Source organism: Bacillus rossius, chromosome 11 (genome assembly GCF_032445375.1).
Source record: "Bacillus rossius redtenbacheri isolate Brsri chromosome 11, Brsri_v3, whole genome shotgun sequence".
NCBI lineage: Eukaryota > Metazoa > Arthropoda > Insecta > Phasmatodea > Bacillidae > Bacillus > Bacillus rossius.
The window spans coordinates 52,063,352-52,078,780 of record NC_086338.1 but is presented as its reverse complement, the minus strand read 5'-3'; the positions used below and the strand labels follow the sequence as shown (position 1 = coordinate 52,078,780).

The 15,429-nt window shown below is 37.4% G+C and overlaps 1 protein-coding gene across 1 annotated transcript; it reads left to right on the top strand.

Annotated features, from left to right (window-relative positions):
- Window positions 1-1,428: 1,428 nt before the first annotated feature.
- On the top strand, window positions 1,429-13,512 carry LOC134536973 (uncharacterized). Its single transcript, XM_063377089.1, has 3 exons — window positions 1,429-3,453; window positions 5,698-9,549; window positions 11,991-13,512. Exons 2-3 carry the CDS (start codon window positions 9,375-9,377, stop codon window positions 12,761-12,763), a joined length of 948 nt encoding a protein of 315 aa, XP_063233159.1. The 5' UTR covers window positions 1,429-3,453; window positions 5,698-9,374; the 3' UTR covers window positions 12,764-13,512.
- Window positions 13,513-15,429: the final 1,917 nt, after the last annotated feature.

The following is a 15,429-nucleotide window of genomic DNA, read 5'->3' as shown; positions in this document are numbered from 1 at the left end:
GAATTTTTATTTCTTTTAACGACGCAATTTCGTCAACTAGGGTATCAATCATTCGCGCGCATTCCTTTGAGTCCCGTTTGCAGACAAGTACTTGATCATTCCCGTTGCGTGTTGAACACGTGGCACAAAACCACTCGTCGGTCGGGATATTTCTTTCTCCTATGTCACTGCATTTGTTAAAATGATACCATTTGTCGCAATTTTCGCATAGGATACCATTGCGCACCACTTTTGAGCATTTTTCGCACTTATTATCATTCAAAATGTAGTTATTTGGAGAGACTAACGTTGGCGCTATCTATATGTATTTATTATTCTCTAAATTTTATTTATTTAATTTTTTAAATTTAAACTGAACTATATAGACTTTTATTATTTTATTGTAAATTATTATTTGCATGCAATTAAAAACTATTTTTTAATGATGCCAAAGAAGTATAACTTCTCACGCGCGTACAAAAGTACACGCACCCATTTTTTTTCATCAGAATCATTTCTTGATCAATTTACAGTTATTAAATATTAAAGAGTAGTAGAGATAAACTACTACTTTGCGGAACACCTAATAACATGAAATTGCATTTGCAAATTTGACTGCGAAGCGTCTTTTTGTAAGATGATTAAAACATTTATACCACGCATTGCTTGACGAGGCCTAAAATTGACAATTTTTTAATCATAAGATTATTTGGAAAAGTGTTTAAGGCATTGCTCATGTTGAAATAAATAGAATATTTTATTTACATCTGGATTTATACTGGTACACACATATAAAAAACTGATTGAAAACTATGTTATGTTTTTTTTCGGAATAAAATTCATGTACCAATAAATATATAAATAAAATACTACAAAACAAAGGTTTCTGACTAGAATTTAACCGTCAATAATACTTCATTAAAATATATATAGGTAAATGGTTTAACACACAACCACTCACAGACTGATGCACACTGAATTAAATTTTTTTTGTACAAAAGCAAAATTTTTTTTAAAATGTTTGTTTGAGCTTTATTTACAACATGTTGGAATGATAATGCTACAGTTGCTAAAAAATAAAAACTACAAAAATTTTTTGCAAAACTCCGTTCCCCCGGAGAAACCCCCGGAATGGCCACCGCATGGGGAGCCCAGGAAAAGAAACGGGCTCCCCATTTGGAAGCCACCTGGAAGGTTTTTTTCTGTTCCACCCACCGTTTCTTTTGGTAGCCTGACTTGTTACAAGGAATTGTATTCCTACCAGAGAAAATGCCACCATTTAATCTGGGCAATCCGCCTTGGAGGAGCCGGGGCGCGAACCCGGGTCCTACAAGTCACAAGGCAGGCGCTCTACCACCAGAACCAGAGTGGTAGAGCGAATACTTGCAGCCTTCTTAACACTGACAAGATGTTATTCCACGAGTGTATATTGTCGCGGGTTGAAATTTTGCAGGGTTGTTGAAATCAAATTTAGGGACTTTACTGACGGGACTCTGGGCTGGCTGCTCTGTTCACTCGTCAGCGCAAGTGGCGTGACCATGTAATTGGGGCACGGGGCCGGCGCGGCGCGCTGCGGGCTTGCAGAATTTTGTTTGTTTGTTTGGCCGCACGCTGGCGCAGCCACGGGCCGCAGTTACTGGGGCGCGCTGTCGTAACAAGCCGCGCGGTGTGGCCTGCACATTGGGGTAGAGGGGGGGGTAGTCTTCCCAGATGTTCTAGTTAGTTGTTTAGTAAATTTGACTTCAATAACGAGCTTTTGTTATGGTAGGCGCGGCAGGGCGCGCGAATTTAAGCGCAAGTGATTGGTGACTCGGGGCTCACTCAGGCGGAGGCTATGCGTCTCACCTGTGGTCACGAGTTGTTAGTTCGTTCGTGATGTAGGAATTCAGGCTCACTCAGGCGGAGGCTATGCGTCTCACCTGTGGTCACGAGTTGTTAGTTCGTTCGTGATGTAGGAATTCAAGCTTTCGGGCGGAAGCTATGGTCGACGCCAGAGGCCACGAGTCGTTTAATTTAAGTTAGGTCATAATGTAGTCGTCAAGCTTTCGGGCGGAGGCTATGGCCCTCGTCAGGGGTCACGCGTCATAGTTTTTAAAATGTAATGTTCGTTCGGGATTTCAAGGGCAGGAGAGGCCCCTACGTTATTTTTTTAAAGTAATCGATCAAGAAAGGCTTTTCGGAAAATGTGAGTATGGACTTATCTTTGTTTTAATTTTAAGTATTAATTATGATTTGAGGTATTCGGAAGGACTAGGGAAGTGTTTAGTGAAGTTCTCTCATTCTCTCTCTTGTAAGGTCGTTCAATCGTTAAGGAAGTAAAGAGATTATTGTTTTAAATTGTAATCCTGCTATTTAAATGTTCTTTAAAATGATGTTGAGTATTTGACTTTAAGAATAAAATAATTTTAATTAAGTATTATGTTATTTTGCAAAATCTCCTTAGTTCAGCTCTCACCAGACATCCTGTACGGGATGACGAACCTATGATCCTAGGTACAGTAAAGTATTTTATGAAGTTAAGACTAGTTGATGCCAAGCGAGTTGTTTCTATGTAAAGAGCTACGATTCTCGCCCCCCCCTCTGAAGGTGGATCGTGACAGAAATGGCGGTGGCACCGGCTAGGTGTTCGTGACAGAAATGGTAGAGTTCGCCGGATAGGTTCTATTTCTGGAGAGAGAGAGAGGTAGATTTTTATGTTTATTATTAAGTTAGTTTCAGCTTCTGATAGCAGGTTATTAAGAGTTTACTTGAGGAGAGGATTACGGAATTTTAGTCTATAGTGGAGGAAGTCTTTGAGATTTTTTTTTTGACGTAACAGATGTTTATTTGAGTATACTTGTAAGGATAAAGTTTATAGTGATAAGTTGTTTTAAGTCGTTGAGTTTATCAGGGATTTTTACGTGAGGAGAATACGTTATAATTTAAATGATTAATAGAGATAATGCAAGTGGTTTAATTTAATTGAAATTAATTTTAAGATTGTAGGTTAAGAGAGTTAAAATTTAAAATAAAGTTTTTTTCGTAAATAGGAATTATTTTCAAGAGAAGTTTGTTTTGTTTTCGTGCGCGTAGGAGACGAGACGTACGAATTAAATCAGTCGAGGGAAGGATAAACGTTAGAAAGGAATTAAAGAGAAAACGAGAGTTTATGTAAAAGAGAGTTATAGAATTTATAGTGATGTTTTGTTTTAATTAGAAAAATGTTGAGAGTTGTTTCAGAACGACACGTCAGTGGACGTGGCAGAGTGAACACGTGACGGGGAGGTGCTGAGACCTAGCGGAGAACGGAGGAACCGCAAGCGAGGGTTGGCGCACCTGATGGAATTCGGTGACGTCACGGGCTCATACGGAGACGTGGACAGGCCGTGACCTTGTTTTGATCAGCTGTACGGTAACTTAGCGATAAGAAAATAGACTATTGGTTAAATAAATTTAAATTTAAGTGTGTTTTAGGAGAAGAGGAACTTTCAGTATGTAAGTAATTTAATTTAAGAAGTGTATGATGTATAGGCTAGAAGTGTTTCGTTGTAAGTTGTTTATGTTTTTGTTAGTTAAATTCTACCTCGGTTTTAAAAATATTTTTTTGGGATTTGTAAACATTATTAAGGAGGTACATTATAAAATCGATAAGCATTGAGAAAAGTGGGAAGGATAGTTTTTGTGTGTAGAGGGAATTTACTCCAAGGGAACAGAGAGACAAAATTAATGTTTTCTTTAGGGCGAGGGACCCTAAGGTGAGGTGTTGTGTCCCTGGGAAGTAGGGATTGTAGAACAGACCCATAGGAGATGGGCTATCTACGTGAATTAAGGGTTAGGAGAATCCTGAGTGTTGTTAGTAGTTTGGGGCAGGAGTTCCCCATGGTAGTACCGAAGTGGCTATCCTGTATGGGATAGGGTACCATTTCAATGAAGTTTGTTGGTGGGGTTAGAGCCCCCTGTGTAGTGGGCCTATAGCAGATAGGCACTACAGTGAAATTTTTGGTTATTTTGTGAGGTAAATTCCCTGGAGGTTAAGTAAGATTGGATTCAGTTAGGAAGGAGGGAAATGAGAAACATTGCTGTAGAGAGTTAGTGTACTTGCCTAATGTGAAATTGAATTTTACTAAATTAATTTAGGAGAAAGTTTTGTTCGGTAAATAAATAATAATGGAAGATAGCTAGATAATTAATTAATTTTTTTTGAGTAAGGTGTTTTAAGTAATGAAATAAAATAAGGTGAAGTAATTTATTTGAATAATTGGGGAGGAGTTTCTTTAAGAGTTTAGATAATTGTTTTTGAATTTATTGAGATATTCAACCAGTGAAGTTTGAGTATGAGAGATACAGTGAGATTTTAAGGAAATCGGTTGTTTTTAATTAGGACAAATGAGATTTTATGATTAAGAGTCAGTAAGCATAGTTAAAATTTACGACATGATATTTGTTGACAGTTTACAGTTATTAAGGAGAAAACAGAGTAATCTATTTATTTTTATTTTAATGGTTTGAAGATAAGATTATGAATTTTTTTTGGAAGTTTCTTTGGCATGTTGGAATAATTTTTTTTGATTTTTAGAATTTACAGAGAAAATTTAATTGATTTACATTAGTTTGGAAGTATGGAGGTTTAGTGTTCGATTAGCCCTAACTTGATGGTCGGATCCCAAAAGAATGCCGTAAAACCGATAGCCAATTGAGAGGAATGCGGTAGGCGCTTGTGTAGAGAGGGGTTGTGGGAAAACTCCTTGGGACTGATGGCAGATCAGGGGCCCTAAATAGTGTGTGATGCTGTAAAACCAGTGCAGAGAAAGCCTGGTATGCTTAAATTTTTGGGCACAGGTTATGTAAACCTGGGGTTCCATGGGATTTAGTCATGTTAGCTGCTGTGAGACATTAAGATTTCCAGGCTCCATAGTAAATTCAATGTAAATTTTTGTTTTCTTAAAATAATAAATTTGTTTTTAATTTTTTTGAGATATTTGATTTGTAACAGTGAATACAGACCCCGAGGAATAAGAGTTGTCATGCTGTGAGAGGAGAAGGTGGTAGGCCTAAAAGGGTACAGGCACCACAGAGGTTATGTGCATTGCATAATTTAAATATAAGGAAACTTGAGAATTTGAAATTTTGTTGTTGGGTTGTACACCCATAAGAAGAGTATAGGCAGAATTTTTATTGTTATGAGATGTCTAATTTAATTGAAAAGAAGAAAGTTTAAAGATGCAAGGTAACATTATTATTGTAATAATTGAAAGAGATTAAGAGGTAGAGAGAAATAGGCAGTTTTTGTTTGTAAGTACTAAAGTTTACATATAGAAATTTAGTAACTAAGAATGAATAATAAGTTAAGTCTAGTGTAAAAGTTTTTTTTAAGTTTGTTAAGTTAAGAGTCACAAGTAAATTTTTTTTTTAGAGAGAATGTCTTTGATAGGAAGTATTAGAAACTTATGGGAATTTTAGGGTAACATAAATAATGTAGGTAATGAATAATAAATAGATGGTAGGTCTTAAGTTAGGATTAACATTTGAAGCAGAATTTAATTAAGAAGAAGGAAAATAAATAGGCCTAATGAAAAGAACAAAAAAGGATTTTATGGTAAAGCATTTTTTTTAAGTAATAAACAATGAATAATAATGTTGTTTCAGGGTAATGTGTACTAATAATACAATTTTTTTTTTAGGACCAAAGAACAGGAATTATGTAATTTAAATTAACATGTATTTTTGAAACTGTTACAGATTCCTTAAGATGAGCTGAGCAGCAGTCCAGTTTACAAGATGACAAGAGTTCGAGAGACAAGATACAAGATCACTGAAACAAGAGCCAAGACTGAAGATACAAGAGAAGAGAAAGCTGGCAGCCATGGACTTACAAGTGGAGATTAATAAGGTCATGTAAAGTTTTATTTTTTTATGGAAGACAGTAACTGGAGTTTTTTTGTTATAAACATTATTTACAGAACTTTTTAGGTTATAGTAATGTAATGGAACTAGTGAGTTGTGGTAGCTGTCAAAAAGAACTAATACCTTAAGTTTAATTTTTAAAGTTAATTTTCTTAATTTACAGAGGGATTAGTAGTTTTTTTTAAACCTTATTTAGGTTGGAATTTAAATACAATAGCTTATTATAAATGTGTACGAACAGTTCAAGTTCACAGTACTGATAGGTAGGTCAGATGATCTTATTGATTTTGATGATTTGTTGTTTTGAGTTGATTTTTAAGTGTTGTGAATTAGACAATGAAATAGTTCTGAAAACTTAAATTATTTCAAGCTAAGAAATAGTAAATTTAATTGTAACTCGAAGGACACCAGAATTTACTTTTTTTTGAATTAGTAATGTTTGAAAATTTTATACTTTACAAGAAAGGTTATAAACAAACAGATCGGATGGAACAAGGATGCAGTAAATCACAATTTCATTTAGAATTATTGATTAGCTTTTGAGGTTATGAAGTAAAAGTAATTATAGTTTAAAAGTTTGAATAAAAAAAAAATGTTTTTTTTTATTTGTTTGAAATAGAAAGTTTAAAAGTTAATTAGTCATGATCTAGGTGGGTGATGGGGTGGGAATTGGCCACTCTTTTTCCCTATAACCTCCCTAACATGGCCTTCTATTACAACTAACAGAAATAAAGAAGAAGAAAAATGAAGAATTATTAGTTAGAATGTTTCTTTCATGAAGATACCTGATGAACTTTTACTGTTTGGAAGAATAGAAGCAAGGTTAGTCAGATATTTTTACTCAGAAGAAGAAGAAGATAAAGCAGTTTTATGACTCGACAAGCCAGAGATTGGTGTTTCCCCTCTGCGCTTCTATTGACTACGTTGTTTACTCTCATGGGATAGCTGGTTCGGCACCATGGAGAGAGATTGGTGGGCATTGTGGTTGCCCCCAGAAGAAAAGAAGAGTAGAAGAGGTTATGGGTGGGTCATGTGAACTGACCTTCAACCCAGTTACTTCGTGGGGACTATTTGCTGTATAGAGAAGATCAAGACTCAAGAGTTAGGGAAAATCATTGGAGGTCATGTTTCCCTTCCTTAAGTTTTTCCTATCAAATTATTTGCCTGATTAGATTATGCTAAGGGTGGGATACTTTATGTTAGCAGTTGAATTAATTAATTTTATTTTTTTGTGTGTTTGCATCCTTGCCCATCGATTGCAGTTTAGTAGTTAGTTTTGTATTTGTCAGGCGTGATGGTAATGCCTGTTGATGATGTTTCAGAATTGTAATCTGTTCGTGATGAGGATGGCACAACTCCGAAGCAGATGTGGGGAGAAGTTGTGAGCTGCCCTGGAAGCCAGTCCAGTAGCTGTTGAAGTTGAGTGGTGTTTGCTGATGGCCAGCCCAGGGAGCTACTCTTCTCGACAACACTGACTTCGAGGAGTTGCACCAACCTTCACGAGATAAGAGTTTAATTAATTGAAACACTGTAAGGACACTTAATTTTTTTTGAAGAACGAAAGAAGTATGGTAATAAACGGAAACCGAAAAAAAAAAAAAAATAATAATTATCAAGAATTTGCACATTGTTTAACGAATACTGAGAAACTAAGAACAGTAATTTAATTTGTAAAGAGAGCTTCACTAACAGAACAATTTTTTTAGAATTGAGAACTCGAGCCTCTGAAGGTTCCTGTGAGAACAAACCAGATAAAAGTTTTACATTTAATTTTATGAATACTTGTTGTTTTAAAATAAATCTTATGCAGAATCTAGATGTATGTTCAGACAGCAAGGAACTAAGAAAATTATTATTTTTGTGAAATGAGGAATTTATAGTTATGGTTTAATGGAAAAAGACAATTTGTAATTTTGAGGTAGCTCGATGGGGCTCGAGCTCTGTGAGGGGAGGGTTATGTCGCGGGTTGAAATTTTGCAGGGTTGTTGAAATCAAATTTAGGGACTTTACTGACGGGACTCTGGGCTGGCTGCTCTGTTCACTCGTCAGCGCAAGTGGCGTGACCATGTAATTGGGGCACGGGGCCGGCGCGGCGCGCTGCGGGCTTGCAGAATTTTGTTTGTTTGTTTGGCCGCACGCTGGCGCAGCCACGGGCCGCAGTTACTGGGGCGCGCTGTCGTAACAAGCCGCGCGGTGTGGCCTGCACATTGGGGTAGAGGGGGGGGTAGTCTTCCCAGATGTTCTAGTTAGTTGTTTAGTAAATTTGACTTCAATAACGAGCTTTTGTTATGGTAGGCGCGGCAGGGCGCGCGAATTTAAGCGCAAGTGATTGGTGACTCGGGGCTCACTCAGGCGGAGGCTATGCGTCTCACCTGTGGTCACGAGTTGTTAGTTCGTTCGTGATGTAGGAATTCAGGCTCACTCAGGCGGAGGCTATGCGTCTCACCTGTGGTCACGAGTTGTTAGTTCGTTCGTGATGTAGGAATTCAAGCTTTCGGGCGGAAGCTATGGTCGACGCCAGAGGCCACGAGTCGTTTAATTTAAGTTAGGTCATAATGTAGTCGTCAAGCTTTCGGGCGGAGGCTATGGCCCTCGTCAGGGGTCACGCGTCATAGTTTTTAAAATGTAATGTTCGTTCGGGATTTCAAGGGCAGGAGAGGCCCCTACGTTATTTTTTTAAAGTAATCGATCAAGAAAGGCTTTTCGGAAAATGTGAGTATGGACTTATCTTTGTTTTAATTTTAAGTATTAATTATGATTTGAGGTATTCGGAAGGACTAGGGAAGTGTTTAGTGAAGTTCTCTCATTCTCTCTCTTGTAAGGTCGTTCAATCGTTAAGGAAGTAAAGAGATTATTGTTTTAAATTGTAATCCTGCTATTTAAATGTTCTTTAAAATGATGTTGAGTATTTGACTTTAAGAATAAAATAATTTTAATTAAGTATTATGTTATTTTGCAAAATCTCCTTAGTTCAGCTCTCACCAGACATCCTGTACGGGATGACGAACCTATGATCCTAGGTACAGTAAAGTATTTTATGAAGTTAAGACTAGTTGATGCCAAGCGAGTTGTTTCTATGTAAAGAGCTACGATTCTCGCCCCCCCCTCTGAAGGTGGATCGTGACAGAAATGGCGGTGGCACCGGCTAGGTGTTCGTGACAATATTTCTGGCAGTTTATTTGGGAAGCAATCATGTATCTATGTAAGCCGTGAGCGAGTCTCATGTTGCAAATACACTTAGGGCCCTGACACACGAGCGACCGAGTCGCGCGACTGAGACGCGCGACTCGGTCGCCGGGAAATCGCTTGCCATAAGATAGCATGGGCGTGGGTGAGAACCTGGCACACGGGCGACTGAGCGCGTCTCCATCGCGCGTCTGTCGCCAGCAGACGCGAATCCCCGCGACAGATCGCGGCGACCAGTCGTGCGGGAGCCTTGCACACGGGCGACTTTTAGCCGCGCGTCCGAGCGACTGTCGGTCAGTATCTGGTTGTATGTGCTGGCGAGGAAGATGGCGTTCGATTGTGACCGTTTTATAATCGAAATAGAATCAAGGCCAGCTATTTGGGATTCCAGATGTGATGAGTATGCTAACAAATGCAAAAAGGGAAAGGCATGGGAAGAGGTGTGCGATATGTTCGTTGAGAACTTCAAAGCCATGGATAGCGTCCATAAAAATAAAGCAGGTAAGTGTAATTTATAAATATAAGTGGTTAGTGGTGATCTGAATATTTCGTGCAGCCCTGCATTCACTTTATTTGTTTCAAATGTATTATAAACATAATTGTTCTACGTGAAGCCTATTTACTAGACAGAGTATTGCAATAATTTTATAAAACTTATAAAACGAATATAATATTTTTTTTCATTATTCCTTTATAGAAACGTTACTACGTTTTTAAATGATTTACAATCGTGAAGATTACTGTTCAAAATATTTACATTATTGTCGAAACTGTTTGGATGTGCCCGCTGCATTTTCGTATCGGGTGTTCTCTTCAAACGTCCGTTTAAGTATTCATATTACCACGAACCACCTGATATTGGCAATAATTACAACACATGTGAAATATTGTATAGTTAATATATCTCTTAACAACAAACAGGTGTGAAATTTTAACAGTTCGTGTTATTCTTCCCTCATAAAATACAAAACCACTGTGCGTGCATGTGAGTCATTGCCAATGTAAATAAATTAGCTATTAATGGAAGGGTTTGTTTTCAAATTACATTGCAGTATTTTGCTTCTACGCGGAATTCATTGTAACTTACGCTTATGTCTAATGTTTACGATAAACATAGAAATACAAGTAAAATACGATATAATATTGTTACGAACGTGGGAACGATAGGGTTCGAAAGGATAGCCCCTTTTTTTAATTAATTATCACTATTTTTATTGGTGCTACTATTTACAGTTTTATTTACAAGTTATCCTGGCTTGATATAGGCTCGAAATAAAGAAAGTCTCTCTCAGTCCGTCACAGTCTTACCGCAGCCACAGATCGCCGTAAAGTGTCCGCCGATGTCACACAGGGCACTTGCTGGCTTCGCCGATGTTATACACTCTCTTCCCAGAAGTCGCCCGGTCTTCGCCGCCTCGTCGCACAGGTCTTCGCCTCTCCACACTGCGCCAGACGCGCCACACAATTATCTGCTCTGATGCAACCGCCCCCTGCTGATATAGAGGTCGGCCTTACATTTAGAACCTTCGAGATGCTCTTTGACATTGCGCAACTAGGGACGTCCAGGATTACGTGCTGGGGCCGGCGACGATGTCGGAGAACATTCAAGAACCGTTCCATTGACCGACCAGGTGCAGCCAGGTCATTAGCGCAGGCAGGGCGAGGGTGAAGGGGGGGCAGGCAGGCCGCGTGTCATCAAGATAAAGATAAGGCACGCGCGGCGCTAATCTGTTTCCGAGAAGAGCATCGCTCCGTCCCCACTGCGACTGGGCTTGCACGTAACAATATAATTAAAAGTAGCGTAACAACTAACATAATTCCAAAGTGAACACATTTTCGCATACGGAAATTTTGTTTTCTCTATATTTTGTTTATGCCACAAAATTCACCATGGCTACTGTCCAATGTAACGGTTATACGGTTATAACTATTACGTTGTTGAATGTGACACCTCTATAAAAGTTAAATTTCACTAGTATTGTTCACTCTTCAAAGCAAAAAATATTGCCATGGCACTGACCCTTGTTCACTAGAAAAGTAATCGGAAAACTTTTCTCGGATTGTTAAAGCTGATCGTGTATTTCCTGGTCGTGTAAGCGGCTCCCCTTCATCTAGTCCCACGACGTTCAGAGTGCTGTCAAATTCAACACCATCCCTTTCTCTAACAAAATTGTGTAAAATACAACATGCTTTCACTATAGTTTCTGCGTTTTCAATTTTCACGTCCAATGGCCTGTGAAAGATACGCCACTTATTTGTAAGTATGCCGAAAGTGCATTCGATGTAACGTCTGGCTCGTGACAGCCTGTAGTTAAATATTTTCTTTTTTTGAGTAAGATTTTTCCCACCATAAGGCCTCTGCATGTGAGTTGAAAGAGCAAATGCTTCGTCACCTACGAAGGTAAAGGGAAGTGGCTCTCCATTTTCAACTATTGGCCTATCACTTGGGATGTTCAACGTATTATCCTTCATCTTCTGAAACAGCTCACTGTTTTTATATATTGCTGAGTCTGATGATTTTCCATAAGAACCAACATCAACAAATAAAACCTATAATTAGAGTCACATAATGCTAACAACACCATGGAAAAATATTTCTTGTAGGAAAAATAGGTTGACCCACTTTTAGCAGGTTGAATAAGCCTTACATGCTTGCCATATATTGCTCCTAAACAGTTTGGGAAATTTGCACGTGTTCCAAAACCGTCAGCAATCTTCAGCCAGTCCTCTTGCATTAACTGCGGGAAACATGCTTCATGTAAAAGCCGCCATATTGTTTCACACACTTCAATAACAATCTTGCGACATGTGGAAATTCCACAACGGAATGTGTAATGCAATTCTGTGAACGAACATCCTGTAGCAAGGTACCTGCAAAAAAAAAAAAAAAAAACACACACTAAAAATATGCACCTTACATTATTGTTTTTTTTTTTTTTCAGCTGCAGATCTGCAACGGAAATGGAAGAATCTACGTGACTGTTTCAGAAGAGAACTGGCTAAACAGAGGAATTGTAAATCAGGTTCTGCAGCAGATGGCAGGAAACAATATATATATTTCCAGCAGTTAACTTTCCTATTGCCAGTATGCGACACCAAACCTACAACAGAAGAATCTCCAGACTTGCACACGCAAGCCACACCCGCAGCAGCTACATCTACGGCACCTACTTCTCTTAAAAGAAAAAAACCGTCACCAGAAACAGAAGAACTTGAGCTACTTCAGTCGCTTAGAAGAAATATGGAAAAACGACATGCAGGTAGAGAAGAAGAAGACAGTGACAGGCATTTCTTGTTGAGTCTTTTGCCGTACTTCAAACGTCTGCCAGACGATATGAAACTTGAAGTTCAAAGCGACTTTTTAAACACCTTAAGAAGGTACAATCAGGTGTCAATTTCTGGTCATCGATGTCCTTCTCAGACTTCTGTCTACCCTCATTCTTCTCCATCAGTGATCACAGGCCCATCATTTGTTTCGCTTCCATACCCTAGTAGTAATACAAGTACCTCTGGAGTACGCAACCAACAATTTACACCCACCATCAGTCAGTCTTACAACTACGGGTCTCATTCAACTTCAGAAACATCGCAGTTAATGAGTCAACCCCAGCAGCCGCTGCAATGCCACGCCTTATCACCAATGTCACCAGCAGCTTCCTCATCAGTATCTCTCCAGTCTGATACGTCAAGTATTTGTGAAGACTATTTTAACTGATACCTAATAAATTATAAGACATGTGACCTTCATGGAAAGAGCAGTTTCAGTGAATAACAAATAAATATGTTATCTAACAATTTTCTTCTAAATTTATGAAAGAATTTATTTTCGTGTGCAAAACGATAAACATTTATGTGTTGGATCTTTGAGACAATATCGTGTCACGTAATAATAAATGTTACTTATTTGGGGTATGTTCAGAAAATGTTTTTTTTTTAATAATATGATAATAAATGCTTCAACTATACCCTTAAAATACATGTAACTGTCTAATTAAATTATAATTTCAGCCGTAGCCAAACACATTTCACTCCTGTGTTCCTTGTACAACTATGAAATGAACTATTTGTCTGCTTATACAAGTGTACCCACCTTAATGTAATTGCAAGTCTCTCTTCAGCAGGGATACTTCTTCTCGTACTTGTGTCAACTTTTTCAATGTGAATTTTCAGTACATCCAGAAGATCCGAGAAAGTACTCCGAGACATTCTGAAATAGTTAAAATATTTCGAATTGTCTTCTTTTAGCTCACTCATAATCGTATAAAACTGGCCCCTTGCTAAGCGGTCTGCAGTTATTGGGTGCATCCATAGTACACGTTGCCTGCGACGACGCCGGCGCCGACGGCAACGACGCCTTAGGACAATGCCAAGAACTGTTTCTTCGTCGGTGTCCATATTCACAGTGAAGAGTGTGTCGCGTGAACCTGGCACACGAGCGTCTCGGTCGCGCGGCTGAGTCGCTCTACTCGGTCGCTTGGACGCTCGACTGCAGTCGCGCGTCTCAGTCGCGCGACCGAGACGCTCGTGTGCCAGGGCCCTTATGATACGAAACACGAACACAAAATTCCACGTAGAATTTTTAAAAAAAATAGATGTACGTAAACGCGAATCACATTTAGTTTGAAATCCGACTATGGAACTGATTTTCGACAAGGTATATTATTAAAATACTCCCCAACTGGTTAAAATTCATCAGACAGTTAATGGTATAAATTTTCCGCTCACGTTAGATAACTATAATTTATAACATTTAATATTAAAGGACAGTCGTAGAATTATAAATTTATTTCCTGATAAACGTAATAAAGTAAATTATTACCTACCTATTATTAAATAATTCAATGGACTGAACTACGTATTTAATAATATTATAGCAATAAGATATTATTTGTAGCACAATTTGTATAAGCCAAAGATCTATTATTAAAAAAATAGTCATAAGAAAAGCAATTTTAAAAATACCTACACTTTATTAGCCACGAAAATTTTGTTGGGATGGTTCTCTAAAGCATTGTATATTAAGTATAAAGCATTCATGTATTTTCCGATAAAAGTTGCGATTCTGGTTTTGGATTGGATTTTCGACAATGAATTTTACATATGTTTTTGCACACTTTATATGAATATAAATTATAACATTGAGCATTGTACTATTATAAAGTTTTATTTTTAATGCCTATGCGAATCCGTGGACATTAATTTCTCAATAAAAGTAATTAATTAAATTTATTTTTAAGTAAAAATAGAGGATGAAGGCCTACCTTGTATGAAATAATAATCAAGTCAATGGATATGATCGCATTTCGATAAACAAATAAAATGTATTTATTTGCTTAAAGCACAATTTGTATATTCCAGTATTCTGTAATTTAAAAAAAGTAAAGTAAAAGTTATTCTGTCGAGATTTGAGCCATGTTAGTATATTAACCTCACGCTATAACCACTGCGCTACGAATCCTAACAGAATATACTATGTAGAATATGGTAATACCAGAATTCTTAGGTTGTTAAAACCTGAAATTACTCTTTACTATGACTATTTTAGTTTACGAAATATATTACAGGGTATTTACGACATCATAAAGTTTCATTTGGCACACCAATACGTGTGGTACGTCTCCTAATTTTTATGAAAGTGACTACATTTGTGTTTATGTTCATACACGTGGGTCCACTAAAATGTGAAAATTTCGTTGCATGGTGTACGCGCATCGAAAAAATTCACTCTCATCAAATTTTCCACAATATGCCTAAATAAGTATAACTTCAATAAAATATATGTTACTCCTGTAAAACCACACAGATAAACTTACAGTTTTTGGTATAAACAGTAAAAATATATATATTCAACATGCATGCTTCACACGTTAACACTATCTACTACGTTTTTTTATAAAATGATTCTTGCAGTGACAAATATTTATTTAAATTAATGCTTTGGGCACAAACTTCGGGATAGACAACAAATATGAATTCATAAACACACGTACAACAAGCCGATATCAGCTGTTTTCAAATGTTACGTGTCTAGAAAACACAGGGCATTCCGTGGGAGTAATTTAGTCAGAAAAAAAAACTACAGCTCAGACAAACACAGAGGGATAAGTATAAGATACGAAACAGTTGCAACAAGAACAATAAATTAAAAGAAAAAAATTGGTTGTCTGTAAAGTCGGTTCACGGACGATAGTTTAACGGGACAACGTCATAACAAAACATTGATGAAATGATTGCATAGTTTTATGAATAAAATTGTATCATTTTTATTGAATTATCACTATTTTGTATGGATGCAAAGAAGGAGTGAAATGAAACCTACAATTTAATTGATAAATTTAGTTTTATTTGCAGTCATTAATTCAAATATGTTTATTACTTTAA

Coding starts and splice junctions, on each gene's coding strand:
- LOC134536973 (XM_063377089.1), top strand. CDS start 9,375: ATGGCGTTCGATTGTGACCGTTTTATAATCGAAATAGAATCAAGGCCA. Junction 9,550..11,990: donor CGTCCATAAAAATAAAGCAG/GTAAGTGTAATT, acceptor TTTTTTTTTCAG/CTGCAGATCTGCAACGGAAA.